The sequence below is a fragment of the Pholis gunnellus genome, assembly GCF_910591455.1.
Source record: "Pholis gunnellus genome assembly, chromosome: 8".
Classification (NCBI taxonomy): Eukaryota; Metazoa; Chordata; class Actinopteri; order Perciformes; family Pholidae; genus Pholis; species Pholis gunnellus.
The window spans coordinates 1536914-1561956 of NC_136534.1; the positions used below are offsets into that span (position 1 = coordinate 1536914).

The 25043-nt window shown below is 41.6% G+C and overlaps 1 protein-coding gene across 1 annotated transcript in view; it reads left to right on the forward strand.

Annotated features, from left to right (window-relative positions):
- Positions 1-23804, forward strand: part of ascc3 (activating signal cointegrator 1 complex subunit 3) — a 193894-nt gene extending 170090 nt beyond the window's left edge. The window contains exons 35-42 of the mRNA XM_079165322.1: positions 3691-3802; positions 3912-4046; positions 11074-11298; positions 14133-14284; positions 15385-15535; positions 16976-17182; positions 19506-19681; positions 22461-23804. Coding sequence (XP_079021448.1) covers positions 3691-3802; positions 3912-4046; positions 11074-11298; positions 14133-14284; positions 15385-15535; positions 16976-17182; positions 19506-19681; positions 22461-22602 — 1300 coding nt within the window. The 3' untranslated portion in view covers positions 22603-23804. The remainder of the gene's footprint in view (positions 1-3690; positions 3803-3911; positions 4047-11073; positions 11299-14132; positions 14285-15384; positions 15536-16975; positions 17183-19505; positions 19682-22460) is intronic.
- Positions 23805-25043: the final 1239 nt, after the last annotated feature.

The window sequence follows — 25043 nt, forward strand, 5'->3', positions numbered from 1 at the left end:
TGAGTTTGGTTTCAGTATGACAAACATATTTTGCCTTTATTGCATGCTCCTTAATCAACAGTTGTATACTGGCCCTCTTAAATTCAGCTTCATGTTACATCAAATGATATTCAACGTCATAAATTTTCCCTGTGAATGCACAGATCCCCTGACACTGTTATCTCCACGCAGATGTGTTTTATATCTGAACAGCTAATCTATCACCGCCGCTTTCATGCTTTGATTCCCACTACACACACACACACACACACACACACACACAGTTACACACTGACAGAGGTGCAGGGTCCCATGGGTATCGTAAACCTCTGCAGGCTGACTCCCTGCGCCATCAGGAGCCTAATGGTGATGATGCTAATGGCCATGACTTAATCAGACAGGCCCTGCCACCAGTAAAGATCTGTGAAATGTGTTCAGTAATAAACACAGTCAGCGCTTAGAACCGCGTGCTGTTAACATGTGGGGTGATGGGAATGAAAGAAATACTTAACATTAAACGGCCATTAAATTTGACTATTACCCGTCTAAACTGCTGCTTCCAGCCCACAAGTGAGGCTGTGATTACTCCTCCCTGCTCCCAACTGCACAATAAATGATTCTGTGTGATGATCATGAAGATATCATTTGTTTTAATGTAATATGAGAAGCGGGCGATTTCTTTTAAAGGTTTGCATGCATAATGCAGAAAACTGTAAAATTACCTTAATATATTATTCCCCCTCACCTGTTAACTGACTTATCGTAGTCATCCTAGCTATTATTGCTTTTTTGGGGGCTTTTCTCAACAACTTAAATCTCCACTTGGACAGTTTTTTGTTTGATTTCAACATTTTTGGTCCATGTTCATCGACATACTCTATGTGGTTGATCCCCGGACTCTCAGGGTAATAACCCATTGTATTACCGTTTTCATTTTCTTCATTAAAAATAAAAAATTGCCCTAACAAAACATGTCATGGAGGCAACTTATACATTCATTTATTTAATTTTTTTAATAACCCATTCTTCCACACAGCCACAAAACAATGGTTATGGATCCATTACTCTTTTAATTCCAAGAAATTGTTCTGGGTTTGGACCAGAAGACCATACTGTTGTTGTCAATGGACAAAAAAAAACATGGCCAATTTGAGCCTCAGATACAAGAGGAGCAATGCTGATTCCGTCCATGTCAAGGGACAGTGGACCTCTTTAGCTGCTCCACTGACATCTTTCTCTTGCAAGGATGCAACAAGGGTTCATGAAGTTTGCCAACCCAGTGTGCAAGTGTTTAGTGGACGAGGAGTATGACTTTTTAAGTATCTTGGAGTCTTGTTCACAGGCTAGGGTTGGTTGCAGTACAAGATTAACAGGAAGATAGGTGCACCACCAGAAGTGGCTCTCAATTTACTGGTCCATCTACGATCCAATCCTCACCTATGGTCATGAGGTTTGGAAAAGAATGAGGATACAAGTTGCAAGGTGACTGGGCTCACCCTTAGAGATAGGCTGATCAGGCATCTGAAGGGAGCTTGGCGTTCCTTCACATTTAAACGAGTCAGTTGAGGGGGTTTGGCTTGATCAGGATCAACAATACACATATCCCTGTGGATGTATTCACATCACATCCAACTGGTAGGAGACCACGGGGAAGCTGAGGGACTATGAATCCTTTCTTGCCGGGGAATGTTTTGGGATCCCCTGGGGGAACTGGAGGACATGGCTAGGGAAATTGACTGCTGGACTACCTTACTGACTTACTAGACCTAGATAAGTGTGAATAGATGGAAATGCCAAGTACTTTCATGAGATTATCAAAATAATATATGCATGTTTAGGACATTTTAAAACCTTTCCCTTTTAATTGTTGAAAAGATTTCAATGGATCACCTTGGTAAATATCTCAAAGGTCAGTAACCCCAGCAGCCTTCTACTCCCCAAACCCACATCTGTACAAGTGTTTTCAGTCAGAATTAGTGGCAATAAAGGATGCAGTTTAATGACTTGCATGTTTCTAATAGCAGATTTGTATTCCATCTTAGCTTTCTGAAACAAACAAAAGGAAGATCTCACATAAAACTGTATTGCAACTTATACAGCAATTTACAAAGGACCATCTTCATCAACTGTCACTCGAGAACAACCAGATGGCACTCAAAGAGCCCAAATAACCACCAGTAATGTTCTGTGAACTGTTCTCCAACTTAACCAGGACATATTTTACATTACATTACTTCCATTACCAATGTACACAGGTTTTTTCACCCTTGCAAACATACCTTTAGGACATTTGGCATCTGTTTCTACCAGCTTTATTAAAAGCATGCCTGGTATCCTTTGCTCTTTTATTGGACTTGTACACACCATGCACAAATATTGGCACTATGAGCTGATGAAGAGTGTCTTTGATTACTTTTCTGCTGAGCCTCATGTGGTAACTCTTACTAAGCAGTGCTGAGCATGGAACCTATTTTGTCTGGCCACTGGTTGTCTTATTTCAGGTAATAATTTCAGGCTGTAGCTTTTCTTCACACTACAACAGTGTGTACCAGATTACAACCAGCAACAATGTATTGAGGCAGTAGTGACGAGCCATTTTACTCCACCATTTTACCATTGTTACCTTTGTGTTTCATTTGGCCCTAATGAGGTTCCATCATCACTGGTACATCACTGAGGAGGGGGAACCCCTGTCAAAAGTCTTAGCTTGGTTATGAGTCTTATCCTGTATGTTATCGTATCCGGGATATGATGTTAACATGGAACCTGATATTGTTGTGTACATGTTTCTAACACTACCCAGGGAGTCTACTGTACTGGATTCATGTCAAAACCAAAACTGGACAAACCCAGTTTGGTTTTTCTTCCAGGTAGTCATCATAGTCACACTGTTTATCATATGTTTTGTGTTACTAACTAGTACAATTTGATGTGGTCACATGCTCATGAACCCCTCGTCACACCGGAAAGTGGCCCAGTGATGTTAATTCAACATACTTGTGAAATAGATGGTGACAGAAGCTCGGTGATGTAGTAAAACTGGCAGGACTAGTTGATGAACTAATGCCACGAGCGAGTTTAGCGCTAATGTGCAGGTCGCCTGGTAATATGCTAGCGAAGGTCACAATAGCTCTCCAAGCTGACCAGACAAGAAGTTCACAGTTTATTCAGGAAATGTATTTGTACAACATATTGTACATACATACATCGTATAACTGTCTGCAAACCCTGCCACTGTTTTTTTAGATTACTTCTGCATAGCGGGGTTATGGATGCTTCAACACAGCTAAAATAAGCTACGCTAGCTCCCCCTGTTTTGGACCCTCTGGCTCCTGTAATTGGCTAACCCTACAAATGAATGTGTCAAAATTGTGTGACTCCGCCTTAAACTAAAACACTCAACCAGGATACTCTGTAGCTCGCCTGTAAACACAGTCAGTGAGGAGTTATGATGTAAGCAGTGGAATTCAACCTTCAGCATATGTCTGCTTGCACTCCCTCAATCATTACTCAGCACATCTTAAAAATGTCAAACAATATTTCTATATGCTTAGCCTCTCCTTCCATAGGGCAGTGGGAAAAGCAATATGAAGCATGTTAAACAACACAAGTTCTCTGTTCAACAGAACAAATACACAGAATTTCTTCTGTGTTTTTACACAAGGTCATTGCTGTGTGTTTTGTAATCACACTCCTTTTTCCTGTGTTTAGTTATTACAGCCTAGAAGACATCAGCCACGAGTCCATTAACAAGTACCTGTCCAACCTGGTGGAGAAAAGCCTGCGGGAACTGGAATGCTCTTTCTGCATAGAGATAAAGGAGGTGAGTGAGTGTAGTATTTTGATGTTATTTTATAGTCTGTGAAATGACACAAAGCTGTTTAACATGGGATCTGGTTGTGGTTTGTCAAATTGTTCCATTAATGCTCCAGGATGATCGGACCATTGAGCCACTGACCTACGGTCGCATCGCCTCCTATTACTACCTGAGGCATCAGACCATTGGCACCTTTAAAGAGCGACTGAAGGCGGATTTGCCCATCCACGAGCTGCTCTCCGTTCTGACGGTGAGTTTCACACTGCGAACATATGGCTGTGGTTGTTATGTCACCACTTACTATGTGTTCTTATCAATTCACCCATATGCCCTCTTTTACTGAAACCTATATGATTAATTCAGATCCGCAACGAGGTGTGTGTGTGTGTGTGTGTGTGTGTGTGTGTGTGTGTGTGTGTGTGTGTGTGTGTGTGTGTGTGTGTGTGTGTGTGTGTGTGTGTGTGTGTGTGTGTGTGTTGAGGTTTTTAATGTAAATATTGTGCCGTGTGTTGTTGGAGCTGTTATAAAAGCATTTGATCTCTTGCTATGGTTAAAAGTGCTGGTAAATAAAATGCATAAATATTCACAATTCTAGATTCGGCCCTTGTAGGCTACTGGCTAAGTCAAGACTTTATTGTCTACTCAGGCCAGTGATAGAAATGATCCCAGGGATGCACAATAGGGCTGTCGAAATAGGCCAAATATTATTTTTGCATTATGTCCACGACACAGAGTCTGAATGCGACGCAAGCTAATGGGCTGGATTTCATCCTTTTCTATTAACTTTTTTTGGACGCCCTGTTTCTGTTTATTGCTGTCACTCGCTTTTAAAGCTCACAATAGACAAGAAATGAGGCTCTCTCGATACCTGCGATACCTCCTCATTTCACTACAGAGACCTAAATAAGGGGGCAGTTGACTGGAGGGAGATCGCTTGAAAGTTTCCTACTTTCTGTTGGCTATGTTGTATGTCATTTCTATTGAATATCACAATGTAAAACGTGTTTTCTGTTTAAACGTAGAAAGATAGCAAGTACAACTCACCCATCTTTTAAGGGCTGACGTCACCAGTGTGATGTGGAGCTCATAGCTGATATGTATGTGGTTTGTTTGCATGACGTAAGGCCTGGGCCACAACAAAGAATACAATATACAATAGAATGCCTACAGAGCAGGAGGACATACACAAATGCTGTCCAACCTGATTCTAGACCTGGGCCCTATTCCTCGTACGTGGTTCAACTAAGTCGATCAAATGTCCTATTATCCAGCTTAAATTAACTCGATGATTGACATCAGGCTATCTCGGTTCCTCAAAGGCTGATCCGCTCAAACAGTCTCGTTAATTCGAGCCAGACGTCAGTCATCAGGATCGTTGCGCGTGCCCGTCCTACTTCAAAAGGGAGAAGCGTCGATCACCGAAACCATGATTTTCTAACAGTACAACGGCAAATCAACTCAAAGAAAGAGCCTCTTTTTACTCCGCTGATGAGCAGGAGATGATCATGAACTCATACGAGGAATTCAAGACCATAATCATGGCGAAATCTAACACCGCCACAAGAAACATGGCAAAATATCGCAGACGTCATTAAATGCGCAAGTGTTGGGAAAATGTATCGGTTAATTTTAAGTGCCTCATCACCTCAATCAATCAGATGATATTTCTTTAAATGTGCTGCTGGCAGTAGGCTTAATGGAATGCATCATCCAATGAGATCTATAGCGAAAATAATTATCTCAACTCTTTCAGAATAAGTAGATAAAAACAAGCCCAAAGAGTATCTAACTGATACCAATTAATAGATACTTATGAGGATATATGTACTGTATGCACTTATGTATCATGTACTATATATATATATATATATATATATATATATATATATATATATGTGTGTATATACATGTATGTGTAGATTATCATATAGAATAGGAGTTTGAATATGCGTGTGTGAATCTGTGTATGGGTGGATCAGTGTGTATGTATTATTCATAATAAGCAGTAAAAATAAATTGTGTGTAATTCTCTCTATTGTTATCATGAGTCCACCTTAATCATGTTCTACAACAATGATATCTATGGTGTACTAATAATACTGTCATATCATTATGAGTGCTTTCAACCATCATGTAGTTCAACCAGCCATCAAGAGGACACGGGAGCAAGTAAACACTAAGCACACAAACATTATTCAGAATAGTGAGTCAGTACAACATGTGCCATGGTGATGTAATGAACACATCCATACGTTTCTTAAGCGTCAAATAAACGTTATGAACAGCACGGCATGCAGCGGCTTTCCCGATGTTCTCCACGTCACCGACACTGTACAAATATGAACCACTCGCAACACAGCGCGAGGCTGTGATACAGTCTGTGAGACAGTAGATGGCGTGTGGTGTTCAATGTACGGCTCGAGAAGGTCTTTAAATAAATGATTCCTTGTCGGCAGAATCGAACAGCACTCGTACAGGAAGTCATCATGATGTGATAACGGATCTTGGCGATCTTGAAGAACTCTCTCCCTATAAAACGCTAATCTGACTAATATCGCTTCCTCATCGATGGATCTCTGAGGAAGGGAGCTGACATGTTTTCCCCGGGGGAGTGGCAGCTTATCCAGCGGATCTAGCTCAAGTCTGCTCTGGAGCAGGTTCAGGCTTATGGATGTGTTGCTATGGTGATTTTTCCAAACTTGCTTCGAGGAACCGAAAAGCCTCACTTATGTAATCTCATCCTGAAAATTATCCGGCTAACTCAGTTAGCCACGTACGAGGAATAGGGCCCAGGACAGAACCTGATCCGCTTGTAAGAGCCTGCCTTTCTGCATTTCTAATCAATACAGCCAATTATGTTAGCAGTCACAGCTCCATGCACTGTACCTTTGTGTACACAGTCCGGGTTGCACATTTTTCTCATACCATGAGAAATCATTGAACATTGTCCATGCACAAGTGTATTTGTTCAAAGTGAAAGTCAATCAAACAGTTCCATCTCTCACATACTGTTTTCCAAGTAAATTTCCATACACAAAAAAAACATGAATTGTAAAAGCAACAGAAAAGTAAGACTACACTTACTTTTAGTGCAATACTCTTTTTGTTGGATCTAAACAAGAGCTGACTGTTTAGTGTAGCATTGCATCTCTGCCTGCAGTATTTGTCAACAGGAGGTTTTTACATAAAGGCTGCTGTTTGAAAGACGTGTGATACAGCTTTTTAGAATACCACTGAGACTCTGTGATAGGACAGAAGACACACTTTATTGTAATAAGAGATCACACACACTCTACTCCGCCTATCAAATTAGCACCTTTGTCTGAGCTTCATTAACTCTACTATTCTGCAGCTGTGGTGTGGGATGTTGCCCTCTTCCTGTCACTGATTGACCTTGTGCATCCCAGTGGCAAGGTGATCCACACTCTGGCTTGTGATTGGTGGGGTCACCACGAGACATGGTGGATTCACACCTGTCAGCGGTGAGGATGGGTTTTTAGCTTTTTACTACTGCTTCTTATGGGTTTATATATATATATATACTGTATATCTGTAACTATTCATAGTGCAGTTCATTAATTCTTTTTAGGCCAACATTGAGTCCTTTATTAAATCACATTTTCTTTAAAGGAACAAGTAAATGAAAATCAAGTAATATTTTGGTTTAAGTGCATTGTTCAAGAGACTGACACTTAATTAATTAATTAGTTAAGAAGGTAATGTCTGATGGGCAAGATATCTAAAAAAGAGAATTAAATAAGGAATTTAATATTATTTTGTATAAAATTAGGCCAAGGAACAAAAGATAATTTGTTCAAGGAACTTCTATTTTTCTAATAAACCGCAGTAATGTGAAAGGAATTAATGCCACATGTATTCTTTGATCATCTATCACCAGGGCTGAGGCCGAATAGCCGCTTAGGAAGGTTCTGAGTGAAACTACATAAAGTATGTAAGAGGCCACCATGATACGAGCTGTTAGAAATCTTGAATGCTAAGGGAAGGTGCTTCAATGCTTCCTTCATTAGCTCCTTAAGCATAGGAAACACTGGACCTTCCTTTAGCATTTTTTCAAGGCTCATTAATAATATCATTTTTAGCAAACATTACTCAAACAGGAGGAAAATGTCCATGAGGACTATTTTCATCAGGTTCATACACATTTGGTGCTCGAGTGATGCTGCATTCCCACTACATGGTACGCCTTGACTCGACTTGCTTGGAACTGGGTTTCTTTGGTAAGTAATCTGCAAAAGTTGATAATCCCTGGTTTGTTTGTTTGCTGGCTTATTTAGATCCCCAGTAGCTACTGTATTTCAACAGTAAATACTACATTTGTTTTTATACTTCAATCCTCAGAAAATACATCATTAAACATCCATAACATTCATACTCACCAACTCAAAGCCTTTCCAATAGTTCTATTAATAATAAGTTCATCTTTAACATGATTGAGAAAATAAATCACAGCCAGCATAACCAGGCCGTGGTCAGACGTTCCTCAGTTTGGTTGGTGATGAAAGGATCCGGTGAGAGAACAGCTGTTGCATTGGAGACACGGTCACACAGCGGCGCTATGACCATCAGCTAAGAATCCCGCCTACCTTGAGGGGTTGCTATGTGAAATAGTACCAGAAGTTGAGCCGATGCTTTGGACGGCGTTAATAGTTTTTGGACAGCAATGGAGCTCTATGGGCCAGAGGAAGAAGATACATCAGGCTTTGATACACTCACAATACATTCATGTTTGGTTTGCACGTTCCTGTTGTAGGAATTTCAAGACTGCGTTAGTACCTCACCCTAAAACACAAGCCACACAAGGCTGATTTGTCCATTTATTTATGTTGTGGCCAAAAACACATTATTACAATTTCACACTTGAGGTGTATTTATTACTTGTGTGTTTTTAGAATTGTATTAGCTTTCATTGTTGTATTCTACTTTCACCACACAGCTGGAAGTCGAGTCAGTGAGCTCAGTGGTTGAACCTGATTTCAATAATGATGCTAACACATGGCGGGGAGGCTCCTCATCACTCTCCTCTGCACACATTTAGTTGGAAGCAGACCAAAGCATGCCATGCTTAGCCGCCTCCCTCCCCAACAGGCTGCGATACAATAGGCCAGTCACAACACCGTCCTGTCCACTCCCCCTCTGTTAGCTACAAAGCACTGGCATGCTCCTCCGGTTCCCCCTAATTGTTGCAGTGTGGCCACTAATGAGCAACACCCACACCTCTTTGCACCACCACCTCCCACCCCCTCCTCACACACTTATTTTCCTCTCCGAGCACTGCGCTGCCACTCAGCCCGTCTTTGTCTCTGTTTTCTTTCCTGCTGTTTGTCCTCTGCTTCCCAAGACGAACTGCATCTAACATAAGGTTTATCAAACGTGTTGTCTACTAGAGATGTACATACCAGGTCCATCAGGAAAACCTGATATGACGGTGACTCGTAGAAAAATAATTGTGAAAGAGCTAAGAGGCATCTCATAGAATCCTGCCATTGCTACATGTATCTGTAATACTAATAACGCTAATAACACGAGATTATCAGACATGTTGGAAACAAATCCTTTCTCTGATTTAGAGAAGAAAACAAATGGAAATGTCACATGTTGGCTAGGGGCTGGAAGCAGATTAGCTTTCTATTGCAATGAGGTATTATTACATTCGTTACCAGTGCACTCACTCTCAGCTCTCCCTCCAAATAAAGTGTTTTATAATCTGGATGAACTGTCTGCTGGTTTACATCTCATCAGATCATCTGACTTCTTCTCTCTTGGACTCAGATCTAGTGATATTGTCGTGTTCTCAACAGAGAGCGACTATGAAAAGAAGATCCTAGTTGTAATATCAAACCCAACATAAAACAATTCAATGTCTGATATTTTGGATAAACTGCAGGATGCAGACAACACAAGTGGCAGCGTTCAGTAAATTAACTACTTTGAACAGCAAGCCAGTTGACACAAGTCTGTGTCTTTTTGTAAAAGTTATAATAATGTGTTTGTAGCAGTTGATCTGTGGACCTAACCCCCACAATTTGTCTCAGCTGTGTATACCTCCCCTCTTTCTGTTTTCTCTCTGTAATTAGTGCTTCAGAGCTCCGCTCTCTCCCATTACTGTCTCCCCCTCTGTTCCTGTGAACGGTACCATGAGCGGGTGTGAGGCGGTGTGGAGTTGTCGGTGATGATGTCTGTTTAAAGATCTATAGTCTCTATCTCCAGCACATCCATATGTAGACACAATGGCACTGAAAGATAAATCACTACTCCTATCCCTCATCCCAGCCCCCGCCCAGCTCAGGTCCTTTTTCAGGCCCTAGCTTTTGAAACACCGGCTTCAGTTAGTGATGGATGGAGCCTTAACAGTCCAGGCCGGGGGGAGGCTATGACAAATGCCTCCAGCACAGCATGTTGATGGGGCTACATTAGCCGAAGTTGAACTGAAGTGAATTAGCGGAGAGGAGCCATGCGTGTCCGCGCATCTCTCCCTATCCCAACCACAAACAAGGCACAACACGCAGCCTCAGCACAGAGAGGAGATGGATGGACCATCATCATCAATTCATTCATCCAGTGACCCAGTGCAGTCTTTATGATTCAATGTTTAGCATTCTCAGAAACTCCCTTCAAAGAGTTTGGAGAACTCAAAATATCATCCCAACCATGGTAGATTTTTAAAAGCAGGTGTCCTGGATCTTTCGGTCATCGGGTCTGGTAAAAAGATTCCTCTGCGGTCTCTGTGGGAAGGGGAACAGTTGGTTTTCCAAACCAGAAGAGTGGAGCTGTAATGCAGCTGTAAAATGTTGGGTTGTCCTGGAAAAGGATTTCAACATTCTCCTATTTCCCTTTAGAATTAACTACTAGGCTATCTAACAGAGTGGTTAACACTGGCATCTGAAAGAGTTACGTTTTGTTCAGGATCATATTAACATTCAAATGGTAGTTTATGGGCCCGAGTGTTTTAAAAACTTAAACTTTATTACAATCGTCATTTACATTAGGTACATATATGAAATTTGACCTCTGCTTTGATTAGGCTGCTCTCGGTTATGTTATGGAACACTGTGAACACAACCCCCAAGTCACGTCACATGGTGGCACATGCAGGTTGGATGCACATGGCATAACCAAGAACCTCTTTCAAATCCAGAGAGGAGCATGGATCATCACTGAACATATCCTTGAAAATGATCTCTAGAAAAGAGCACTAACCCTGTAATTCCACAACAGGCTTTAGACTTCCTGTTTAACTTTGGATCTCTGTCCCGCAGGATGCAGAGGAGTATGCCGAGCTGCCCGTCAGACACAATGAGGACCAGCTGAACAGTCAGCTGGCTCAGCAGCTTCCCCTGCAGGTCAACCCCCACTCATACGACAGCGCCCACACCAAGACCCATCTGCTGCTGCAGGCCCACTTCAGCCACGCCCTGCTGCCCTGCAGCGACTACACCACCGATACCAAGACGGTACTGGACAACACCATCCGAATCTGTCAGGTAGGATTCACTTGGCAGCTGATACTGCAACAAATTACCCATGTGATAACAATATATTCATTTAGCTGACACTTTTATCCAAAGCAACTTCCAAGATGTGCACTCAACTATGTGGATACAGCACAACAATTACAAGAATCATGCAAGTAGATGAACTGCTTCGACTGCTTGTTTAGAGACAACAAGATTGAAAGAATTAGTTGGTTTTTTGTGTGGGCCAAAGTCTGAACAAATGAGTTCTCAGTCTCTGATAGAAGATGTGTATTGTTTCTGCTGTCCTGATGTCATTGGGGAGTTCGTTCCACCATTGTGAAACTAGGATAGCAAACCGTTGAGACTTGGTAGAGCAGTAGCCGCTCCGTCGTAGTGAGGGAACAGCAAGCTGATTGGCTGGAGCAGAGCGGAGCGGACGGGCTGGGTGTACGGTTTGACCATGTTCTCGCCTGGATTCACAAATGTAGGCAAGTACCAGTGTTTAGAATCGCACTGGAGCAGCCACCCGGAGCCAGCCCAAGGGGCAGAGGAGCGGTGTAGAGCGGGAGAACTTGTGTAGATGGAGGACCGTTGCATTCTGGATGAGCTGCAGAGGTCGGATGGCACGTGCAGGCTTTGAGTTAACAACAGAGCGGAGTGACTTGATGTAAAGAGAAAATAAGAAGGGAACCCAGAACAGAACCCTGAGGAACACCAGTAGTGAGGCTCCAAGGTTTTTCTCCAAGTGACCCACTGTGTGTGGTCCTTGAGCTCGAATGTGAGCAGGGACAGAGCCTGAGACTCCCAGCTCATATTTAATGCAAGTATGAACATGTTTAGCGGTTTGAATTTGGGCAGTTTAATTGAATTTGTCATTTCTTGCCTTGCTGTTTGTTAGTAGTTGGCGTTTCTTTGCATTCATAACTGATGATTGTACATTTAGATCAGGGGTGTCAAACTCAACGCCCGCCACGTCATTTTATGTGGCCCACGAACCCGCCAGCAAAAAAAGAAAAATGTAAAGTTAGACTTGATAATAAAAATATCCCCAAAGTCAAAATGATGAGATACTTAAACACACAGTCATAGAAGCAGCTCATCATAGGTTACATTTGACATATAAATGTATTGTGAGTACATTGAAGACTACTTTAAACGTGGCTTTACAGCACATGAAATACTTCACGTGGATTGTGCAAACGCACCCTTGAAAGAATTTTAACAAAGCATTGAACAAAGTTATTGTAATAACTTGTTTGATATTTGTCTTTGCTATTTTCTTAAAAGTTTGATAGAGTAATGTGGGTTTCTTAACCCTAAATTAAAAGGATTTAAGTTATAATACCAGAAATGTGCTTAAATATATTTTATATAACTGCATGTACAATATTTTAACACTTGAATAAACAATAATGAAATGTAGAGACAGTTATTTACCAATATGTTAGGAGTAGTTACATTTACACAGTCTGACATTTACAACCGGCCCTTTGAGGACGACCGTGATGCTGATGTGGCCCAGAGTGAAGATGAGTTTGACCCCTGCTCTAGATTGTGTGGACCCAGTAGTAGAGGTGAAATGCTGCCCACTACTTGTTTGGAGCATTTCCATGGTCATTCAAAATTTTACTCAGTAGGATCCTTGACAAGAATCCCTTCCCAGGTTCTGATCAAGAATTATACAAACACTGGCTAACCTGGTGAAGCGTGTGGCGGAATGCATTGTTCACACAGTAGAACTAGTTCTTTCTTAAACACGTTGATAAGACTATGGATTAAGTCTCCTGGTGTCCAAGAATTCACTTTTGATTTCGGCATCATAAAAGTTCCACTGTATATTCAGTACAGTGTTTTATCAGAATAATAAAACAAGTTTAGAAGCATAAACACTAACTTGTTGAAATGAATTTAATGATAGCAATATGAGGGAAACATAGCTAATAGATTTGAGTTATGTACTGCACATGAGGAGAGAGCACAGTGCTGTGCTGTACATGAATCAGAAGAAGGGGAATGTTCAGCATTAGCAGGTGATTTGTTGCTGAACTAGCTGATCCATCTCATAAATATCATGATGCTCACAGGTTAGATCTGACACCCAGCATTCTCATTGTGTGGCATCCACAAGAGTTCGGACTCAAGGTTTTAAACAACAGAATACTTAGCACCTGGTCAACTTACCAAAGTCAGAAGCATAATAACATTCCTATAACTTAAAACTGTCATTTGTATCTCAGGTTTGTTTATGTAGGTGTGTTGTGTGTATTGTTTGAAGTTAGGACCATGTCTTAACGTCTGTAAGCCATTGTCCACAGCTCAGGACGTGTGTGTGTGTGTGTCTGTGTGTGTACACATGTGCTTGTGATTTTCCATGCTGTGTATCTGGCAGTGCTATTGCATGGCTCATGGATGTGGTTACTTTTCTGGTGTCCTGCTGCACCGTTTACTCAAATGATTCTGGTCTTCTTCTGGTTTCTTTCTGGTGTTTTTTATTGAACAAATGTTTCTTTTTTATTGATGTTTACAGTGTACATAAAGTGAATGTCTGACGGACTGACACTAGGTCTCCGGTTGGGCCTCATATCACCCATGACCACCAGCTAGCCTCACATTGGCTACACTCTGTCTCTTCAGCATTGCGTATCTAATTGCAACACATGAACTCAGATTGTCACAGTCGGAGAGTGAAAGAGCAAAATGTATTGAGAAGTTACATCTGGGAAAAAGAAAAGTCCAACCCAGCCCGAAGCTTTACGCAACAAAACCTGTTGTCAGTTGAAACCCTGCTAGGTGACTTAGCTTGAGATGTCATCAAAAAGATGCTTGTCTATCATAATAAGTCTGTCCTTTGTTCTCCTCAGGCAATGCTGGACGTAGCTGCCAACGAAGGCTGGCTCGTCACGGCCATCAGTATCTGCAACCTGGTGCAGATGATCGTCCAGGGCCGCTGGCTGCACGACTCGTCATTACTGACTCTACCACATGTTGAACAACAACACCTCTATCTGTTCAGGTACACAACATCACCTCACCACCGGTGCAGCTAGAAGGCCTGTACGATGATTCGTAGCCAGTAGATCTACCCTCGTTGTTTTCCCAGCCGTGCTGACAGTCAGTGAATGTTACATCTCCTCATGTTCCATTAAAGCAGTGGTTCTCAAACTTTTTCTGTCACGCCCCACTTTGGAGGAAGAAAAATGTTCATGCCCCACCGCCCCAACAAAATTGTAACAAAATGGTCCATGTTGAACTATTATTGAAATAACAACATTTTGTAACTCCTCCATCTGTGCTTTTTCAAATAATAGAATAAAGAAAATTGCTCCATCAGACAAAAACAAATAAAATGTGCAATCACTTTGTTAGAACGATGCAAATAAAGTTCTATCTGTGCAAAAAATAACTAATATTTGGCAAAAAATAGGTTTTTGTGGAATGAACCTGTTTTGCACTGAATATCTTTTCAAGATAATAACAATAAAGTGCAACCTGTGAAAAACTAAACTAAACAAGTTTAAATATTTGGCAATATAGAGTTTTACTGAGTTTTACACTGAATATCTTTTCAAAACAACAATAACGTGCAGCATGTGCAAAACAAAACAACATGAGTGCAGATATGTGTGAGCCATCAGGTTTTACAGTATCAGTGGCTCATTTCAAGTATTTATCATGTGTATATTATTTTAATGACACATGCATAAAAATAAATAATGTATTTCTCTTAGAAATAGCTGGTTTACCTATTCCACTGAATATAAGGTGATGTGGAAATGGTCAGGAACACTCATGATTTATAGATGAGGTGCTCTGGTGGTTTGACATTTTTTAAAAGTGGGTCCCCAAAAAAACAGTAACAACAAACAGGACTCTGTATTGCACTATTGGTGTGTGTTTTTCTGATTAAAAGTTTCTCAAATGCATAAACATCAACATAAAGGACCTAGTGAGTTAATGTTCAAATCACACCATACAGTGTGGAATAATTTAGTTCAAACTCAATACAAATGTAAAGAGAGGGATGAGAAAGGAAGGCCTCTAAGTCACTGTGGTGAGAGACAACAGGAAGCAGAGGTAGGGTTTGTTGTGAAGTCTCCCTCTCTTACTCCATAGGAAATGGTCAAACAGGAAGGGGAGGAGCAACGTGGGAGGCTTCTACTTGCCAATCGAAGGACTTCCCGAACTGATTGCTGCCTGCAATGGAAAGGAAAGTGTTTTCTCTGCTATCGTCGGTCAAGAGTTTCAATCAAGTGAGATTGCCCAGGTAAGATTCCAAATATTATCACACCAAGAGCACAAAATCAGCAAAATATGTACTTTGGAGAACAGAAATAACAAAAACAACACAACAGCAAAATTGCAAGGACTTAAATATGTCCATTTTACTCCAATGATCTTCAAAATGGATCTAATTCCACATTTAGCGCATGTGGATGTCTGACACACACCATTATCAGTGACGTGCACTAAGCAGTCTTGCCACTGTGGTCCCAGATAGTTCCAGGATCCCCAATTACAGCTCTGTAGACGGGGTTTACAGCTCCAATTGAAGTGCTAATTGCAGCAGTAATGAGAGTGTCCGGGCACGGCGGCAGGTCCTGTGGCTTCACCCAATCACTGTCCCTGCTTCCTTCTTCCCCACCTTTTACCCCCCCCCCCCCCCCACAGTGTGGCGGTCTCTCTAATTAAATAATTAGATGTGCAGCAGCGTTCCTGTCTGACTTGCCCAGGGAGAGTAATCCTCACATAAATAGCTTTTGCCGGGTGAACCAGAGAGGCTTTTCTCCTCCCAGCCCTCAATACACACACACAAACACACACACACAAAAATTGCACGGACACACACACGCACACACACGCACACGTTTTCCTGCCACTTTCTCTGTGCCTTTATCTTTTTAATGTCATGTCTTTCTCGTGGTGGGGCCAAATGTTAAATTCTCCATAAAAACACTTAAGATGCACATAAAACCAGGGAGCAGCGTGTTGGAATGAATCAGGATTTTGTCTTTCTGAACACCACTTTCATGTCATAAGAGAACATTTGAAGAACAGACTGATCATCTACAGCTGTGAGTTATTCATGTGCAGAGTGGCACTATTATATTAATGATAATAATGAATGTTATTAGAAAAACATAATGTAAATTAGTGTTGCATAATAATATGACAGCGTATTCACCTGTGGGCACCATATTTATTTCTGAGCACTATCACAGCCATTTGTTATTATTATACAGATATATATACAAGACTTCCATAACAGACATCGCAACAATAAGTACACAAAACCAAACAATATTGACAACAACAGGTATTTACAATAACACACCAAGTAAATGCCTCACAGGAGAGACAAGAAAAGCTTTTATGGGAGTAAAAAAGAGAAATCAGCTTTTAGCCAAGTATGTTTACACATACAAGGAATAAATGAATACAAAATAAAAAGATAGAAACCATTCTATACAATGCATAACAATTCATTCCTCCACATGATTAAGAATTTGATGCGTAGGATACAGTGTGACTTTAACATAAGCTGGACTACTGTTAAATACATGACGATCACTGGGAACTCTCGAGGAACACTTCAGCTCTATGTATTTATGGAAGATGATTAGGTAACCATGGTAACACATCGGCTGGTGAGTTGAACGGTATAATAGATATGATATAAATGGCAGTCTTCACTCCCTCTCATCAGGCCTGGTCCTTCGTGAGTCACCTCCCAGTGCTGGAGGTCCACATGAGCGTGAAGGGCTGGTGGGAGCAGAGCCAGGAGCAGACGGAGCGTCCGCTGCCAGCAGCAGGAGCTAACCCGAAGGAGGGCAGCTGCTGGCTGGATGTCCACGCGGACCAGGAGTACGTCCTGCAGGTGTCTCTGAGACGCATCAACCTGGGCCAGCAGAGGGTCAGTATGCCCAGTGACAGTAAGGAGCCAAGACAGGAAATAGAGCAGAGGTTAACATAGAGGAATACAAAACTAATAGATAACATTAAGCTACACTTTTCAACACCAACCACTTCCAACTCTCACACACCTCTCCACCGCTGCCTCCCGGCAACAAGTCACATGACATTAACACACAGGAAGCGAGAGGTAAAGAAGAGCATGGTATTTCTCTGTAGGGTTCTAGTGGACGTACATTACAGCCTGTTTAGCAGCTGCTAGGACCTGTTTGACCCATTAGTCACTTAGACACAAAGCCATGGGAAAATACCAAGTTGCACTTTAATTCTGGAACTCATTCAGTGAGAGAAAGTTTTTGTTGAATTTGAAAATGTACATAATCTGTATACATTGAAAGATTTAAATCTAAACTACTTTATTCTCAGACCTTCTATTCTATTATTCCTTCTTATTTTTTGCTATAATAACTAGATATACAGAAAGAGGACATTCTTGTTTTAAATATACTCATCTATGACTGATGAATGATGGGAATCACTTTGATCAGTTCTTTTATCTTTTGACTCTTCGTAGTACAGCATTCTTTGTCCGGGTTGCTTTGCATGTTGGCTGCAGATGCACCTCTGTCTGACAGAGATATACTGATCGTCAGATGCTGAGGATACTTAAAGTGATTTAGTATTGTGCTTCATAAAGCTGAGGTGCTGCTTTATGAAAATCTCTCCAGGCCTGAGAAAGTGTAGCTGCAGGTTGGTGCTGGGATGCAGACTGCTCTAGGATCAGCTGTATATGAAAGACATTTAAACTGGTCTCATATGCAGACTGATTCAAAGGATGAGAATGTACTCATGGTTCTGTGGCCTGTTGGTTTAAACAGTGATGTATCATTAAACAGCACAAAGTCACAAAGGGCCTTTGTGGCCCAGTGTGTCTGTACAATTCTGTATGTGTCTGTACAGTGTGTCTGTGTCTGTAGAGTGTGTCTGTGCAGTGTGTCTGTGTCTGTAGAGTGCGTCTGTGTCTGTACAGTGTGTCTGTGCAGTGTGTCTGTGCAGTGCGTCTATATAGTGTGTCTGTGCAGTGTGTCTGTGCAGTGTGTCTGTGTCTGTAGAGTGCGTCTGTGTCTGTACAGTGTGTCTGTGCAGTGTGTCTGTGCAGTGTGTCTGTATAGTGTGTCTGTGCAGTGTGTCTGTGCAGTGTGTCTGTGCAGTGTGTCTGTGTCTGTAGATTGTGTCTGTCTGTACAGTGTCTGTGCAGTGTGTCTGTACAGTGTGTCTGTGCAGTGTGTCTGTGCAGTGTGTCTGTGCAGTGTGTCTGTGCAGTGTGTCTGTGTCTGTAGATTGTGTCTGTCTGTACAGTGTCTGTGCAGTGTGTCTGTGCAGTGTGTCTGTGTCTGTAGTGTGCGTCTGTGTCTGTACAGTGTGTCTGTGCAGTGTGTCTGTGTCTGTAGATTGTGTCTGTCTGTACAGTGTCTGTGCAGTGTGTCTGTGCAGTGTGTCTGTGTCTGTAGTGTGCGTCTGTGTCTGTACAGTGTGTCTGTGCAGTGTGTCTGTGTCTGTAGATTGTGTCTGTCTGTACAGTGTCTGTGCAGTGTGTCTGTGCAGTGTGTCTGTGTCTGTAGATTGTGTCTGTGTCTGTACAGTGTGTCTGTGCAGTGTGTCTGTGCAGTGTGTCTGTGCAGTGTGTCTGTACAGTGTGTCTGTGCAGTGTGTCTGTGCAGTGTGTCTGTGTCTGTAGATTGTGTCTGTGTCTGTACAGTGTGTCTGTGCAGTGTGTCTGTACAGTGTGTCTGTGCAGTGTGTCTGTGCAGTGTGTCTGTGCAGTGTGTCTGTGTCTGTAGAGTGCGTCTGTGTCTGTACAGTGTGTCTGTGCAGTGTGTCTGTATAGTGTGTCTGTGCAGTGTGTCTGTGTCTGTAGATTGTGTCTGTCTGTACAGTGTGTCTGTACAGTGTGTCTGTGCAGTGTGTCTGTGCAGTGTGTCTGTGTCTGTAGAGTGCGTCTGTGTCTGTACAGTGTGTCTGTGCAGTGTGTCTGTGCAGTGTGTCTGTACAGTGTGTCTGTGTCTGTAGAGTGCGTCTGTGTCTGTGCAGTGTGTCTGTGCAGTGTGTCTGTGCAGTGTGTCTGTACAGTGTGTCTGTGTCTGTAGAGTGTGTCTGTGTCTGTACAGTGTGTCTGTGCAGTGTGTCTGTACAGTGTGTCTGTGTCTGTAGAGTGCGTCTGTGTCTGTGCAGTGTGTCTGTGCAGTGTGTCTGTGCAGTGTGTCTGTGTCTGTAGAGTGTGTCTGTGTCTGTACAGTGTCTGTAAAGTGCGTCTGTTATTCCAGAGGAAGCAGGAGAGTAAGGCCCAGGCTTCCAGGTTCCCCAAGGTGAAGGATGAAGGCTGGTTCCTGGTCATGGGAGAGGTGGATCGCAGGGAGCTGCTGGCTGTCAAACGGGTGGGATACGTGCGCCACCACACGGCCGTGTCGGTGGCCTTCTTCACACCAGAGAGGACTGGAAAGTAAGCAGCTGTACTAGGAGGAGGGTTCAAGGGGACACATGACACGCAAAGACAACGTTGGTTATGCAATCTTGAGATTTCTTCCTTAATATATCTTCTTCCACACGAATGGAAAGAAAACATCCAAAAGACACATTTCCATGTTTATTTTAATTCTTTGTCTCATTTGCATTTTAACATAATATTCTAAAAAACTTGTAATAAAAGGAATAATTGTCTTAATGTAAGTAATCAACTGGTGCAGTTTCTCTTGAACCCTAGGCCTATTTTCAGCCCTGTGCTCGAAAATGTCCTACCCTTACGCAAAGGGGCTTATCTCGCTAACTACAAGGTCTATTTGAATAATTTAAATGGCAAAATAACACAAATAAATGTGAGCTTTGTTAATATGTGTACATATCATTGTAAATGTTACTGGTAAATGATAGACGAATGTTACACACAGCTCAAATTGAAAATGTTCAGGTTCGACTTTTTTTTTTAACCTAAAAAGCACTTTTATTGATTTGAAATGATGCAGAAGCTGGCCTAAACTCTCCCAAATCATAGCACAACGTGTCAGCAGTCCTTTTAAAAAAAATTGGCTTTGATAAAGTGAAGTATGCCTGAGAAATCAAGGTCAGCTGAGGTCAGCCAACGTCAATTCTGATTTTGGAAGTAGCACAAATAGCTGTTTTATTGGACTTTTCTATACTATATAACTATATATTTCACTTCTTTTATCACTAATAGTGTTCAGTCTATCTAATACAGCAGTTTGGCATCATTTTGAGAGCTTTGGATATATAAAAACCTGTAAAACATGGCTCATTTTCGTCAGAATTTTTAGTTTTACGTGATGTATTTGAACCTTACTAAAGCCTGTGATTGGCCGATTTACGCATGTGACATAAGATTTGAGTGTATGATGCGATCTTCGAGTTGTTTGACAGAATTTTAAGCCAATAAAATAATCGAAAACCGTGATCCGCCCCCATGGGTCACACCCATTGGACAAAACTGAAATAGGTCAGAGGTTAGTTACCCTAAGTTAGATTGATCCCAATGTCTTTAGGAAACAGTTCAGAGCCGTCACAGGATGTTGATAGAACAGTAGGACCCGGGGAAATATGCCTTTGTTTACAAAACAGCACAAAGGTAAGGAGTTTATGAAATATTAGCGGTGAAGCTGGTTTGTTGTTCTGGTGCTTGTTTGCTCACAGCTCTGTGGTGGTTTCACTTAGATAAATAGTGAAGATATCTTCACTGAGTGCACACCTCAGTGTGTTATTGCCGTGTTTTCTGCTATTTCGGTTTTCCGTGTTAGCATTTAGCTTCTTCTTATTAGCGCCTACTGGAGTGTGTGGTTGGCTCAGCCATGGCGAAAAAAGAGTATTATTGTGGACATTCTTTTAGTTGCTTATTTGAGTTTGTGTAGAATTGTGTTTGGAGTGTGTAGACTGGCTTGCAGGATAGGGTTGAACAGAATCTCTTGGTTAATTTGGTATGAAGCATTAATAATATTTTTGTATGAAAAGTCCATTCTACGACATGTGGAACAGAGCCTCAGAGCAGAATTGAGACCTTTTGGGCGTTGCAAGAGGTTTTAATGGTGATATCTATGAGTACATTTGTTTACCCTATTCACCTGTAGTTTCCTCAAAATGTATGGAATTCCATACATTACTTCTTTTTAAAGAATATTTCCTCCGGATATCTTTTTTTTATACTTACATACACCAAACTTTACAGTTTCATTCCTCTCTATATTCTGAAGCTTCTGACAGAGGGGTTTGTTCATCTAGCCTGATTTATGCAGCATTACGTTACTAATGCTTTTGACAAGAGTTTTCTGATTTATGGAGTGAAACAAAGAAAGCTTAAGTTCCCTCTGTAAAAACCTTTGACTCTTAATTTGTCAACAAAATAAAAACCTGGCTTCATCCAATATTCAGATCTCTGTTCTGCATGCAAATTAGAACATATTTAATAAGATACATGTAATACAACAAAGAATTGTCTCAATGTAAGTTATCCATTGGGGAAGTTTCATGGTGATATCTATTTGTTAAAATCTTTACCCACCTGCAGGTACATAAACATTATACAGCGATTGAAAGCAAAAACCTCAGTTTTCCAGTTTCCCTTCAGAAAGTTTAACTGCATTATTATAAGGACAAACATTCTGGATTAGTAGCAGAAATAGTTTTACAGTCAAATACTTTCACATTTTTGTAAGAATGTGAGTTGTAACCTGGTCCTTACTGGTCAGAGAACTCATGAAGTTTGGTGAGAGGTTTTACTTTCGAGGTCATTTTCACTTCTCAGGGGATGACATTATACATATAGAAGGTTGTTTCAGATGCTCTGCCTTCCATTCAAATAGAATCTGGTCTGTGTGAAGTGACCAAATCCCATGAAAAGACTGAGACATTGTTAGTCCATCTCTCAGTACTTTCTCTAACCTGTCTGTGGCTCTCAGCCCAGTGGTTCCTACTAAAGATGTACATCTTTATAAAGGGCTCACAAATGTATAGTTTCAAATTCTGTAATTTCCTAAAACAGCTGGCCGCTGTAGCTTTTAACAAACATCCCTCTTCGGTGCTTTAGTGAGTATTTGGGCCAGCAGTACGGCGTATGTGGGATTCATATAGAATACAGAGTATCATACAGAGACTCATCTTTAAACCGAACAGAGAGAAAGAACGTTTCACATGGAACCAAACAGAAAGTGCAGGTTGCCAGCCTGTGTATCCACGCTTAAGTTCTAACTACCGATCCATGTGCCTTGTGCTTCCAGGTGTATCTACACACTGTACCTGATGAGTGACAGCTATCTGGGTCTGGACCAGCAGTATGACATCCACCTGAATGTAACACCAGCCAGCATCACGGCTCAGGTCAACACAGAGGTGTCCGACTCAGTGACTGACCGGTCCTAACACTAAACCTCCTCATCCTGTGTCACTGATCGGTGGAGCACTCTCATCTATGTATACTTCAGTTAGTCATGGTTAACATTGACAGTGACTCTTACTTTCTGCATTGCATTCTGGTCAATTAAAGCTACTGTTGTCAAAAAAAAAGTATTGATGTCTCTCCTACTATGGGTTTCTCTGATCGTTTAATATCAGTGGGAAATGGATGGTCTAGAAGAATATCTTGTGATTCTTTAAAGGAAAAAAGTTTTATGTTTTCATGTTATTGATTTAACCTAATTTAACGCAGACTTCCGGCCACACCGCAGGTATTTTTCACCATCACGGATGGACAATAGTTATGTCCCATAGATAAGCTGTCTCCTTCAAAGGCTGTCCCTCTCTCTCTTCACATGGTCGTGAAATAAAGCTTTCTTTTGCCAAAACAGGACCTGAGAATCCTCTAAAAGTCATGTCTCAGCTTCAGATGAACTAACGTGTCATCCAATCACATCTAAAGGCTGAATGGTTTCTACATGGTGACATCCCGCTGATCTGTACTTTACTACTGTGTCTTCTGTGTGTCTTTTTAGTCTCAACACCATGAAGTGTACTAATGGAAATAAAAGCTCACACTTTCAGACCGTCTCTACTCATAGACTTTGATGTTGTTCCACTTGGTTGTATGCAGAAAAACTGACTGTAGTTCTGTGAGGAATACAAGAAAGAGAGCATGAGAACTTTTACACCAACACGTTCACACCCAGCCAATCGTTAGCTGACTGTCCAGCTATATGAAACCCGTTACCAGAGATTCTACCACTGAAGGTTTCGTACGCTGTCAGATGATCCGACAGCTCACAGTTGCAAAGTGTCTTTCTAATTTGTGGAGAAGGTTCAGCTTCAGTCTACTTGCTTCCACCCCCCCAGAGACTACATCTATTGAAGGGGGCCGCCCTGAACCAGGACAGAGCTTATTCCAGTGGAACGTTCACTTTATTTTGTATGCCACTGAAGTTTGTCCAGACAAACTGGGCTCCACAAGATTTACTATAAAAATCAATTCCTGTCAACATCCAATATGAAACAAGTCACATGTTGCCCTTTCATTGGCTGAGAAGGAGAAGAAGGCCTCCTAAGCATCCCACAAAAAAGAAATATGTATTTGGCAAAAAATACACAAGTATATATATAAACATAGCACCAAAAGTAAGAAAATGTGTGTTTGGTAGATTATTTCTTTATTGTAACAATGCTTCTTGGTAATAAATCTTATACTGTTGGAAAGTCTGTTTATTTCCCTTTTAAATGGTGCCACATTTGTAAGGAACATTCATTTGTGGGATGAGCAGCAGAGCTGAGTATGTGGGTTGAGCCCATGAAAAATTTGCCAAATCTTCTCTGCCAATGCCAACAGAGCGGTTTATCAGAGACTACCTCCATAATTTGGGAGTGGAGAGGATGGAATGGCCTGCCAGCAGTCCTGACCTCAACCCCATTGAACACTTGTGGGATCAGCTTGGGCGTGCTGTTTGTGCCAGAGTGACCAACACAACCACGTTGGCTGACTTGCGACAAATGCTTTTTGAAGAATGGGATGCATCCCACAGCAGTGTGTGAGCAAGCTGGTGACCAGCATGATGAGGAGGAGCCAGGCTGTGTATGGTTCTTATGCAACCACTTAGTTAGGGTTAGAAAAACATGTTTTGACTTGAGATGAGTATGCTTGTAATGTAACATAAGCCACGGATGTAACATCATGGGACACATGGTAACACCAGTGAGAATCACTCATTGTTTTTGGTTTCAAACAGGACACGAACGCCGGTCTGCTGGGTGAAAGTGCTGTTTGTTTGTCCATCCACCCTCAGAGGACGTCTCGCTGTATATACCATGTCCTTCGCTTTAACACGAGAAGACACTAGAAAATGTCTTTTGCGTCGGTATCAAGACGCCGAGGGTCCGTGACCAGACATCGCTACTTGCTGCCCTGGGAGTGAGACCAGGCTGTGAAAATAGTAAGGCTTGTCTATAGATGAGACGTGAGCAGTAAATGCATAGCACCATGTCGTAGTGGTAGGTTTGGGTTGAAAGCTGCAAGCAGTTTGTAGGGTTCTGGTGGATTTGGAGCGTTGAACTGATTTAGAATCAGAAGTTAGTTTTAAACTCTTCATTGAGACATTGATCCAAAAATCAAACCTCCAGCATGTTGCTTTAGCAGAAGGGAGAGTGTGGCTTCAGTGTGTTAACAGGACAAATCTGACGGTTTCTGCCGCAGTGGATTTCAGTGCAGGTGTATGAAACGTGCTTCTTCCCACTACATTACATTACATTACAGTCATTTAGCAGACGCTTTTATCCAAAGCGACTTACAATAAGTGTATTCAACATAGGTATTCAAGGGAACTATTAGTCACCAGAAGTCATAAGTACATCTTCCTTTGTTAAGCAAGTATTTAAGAGCA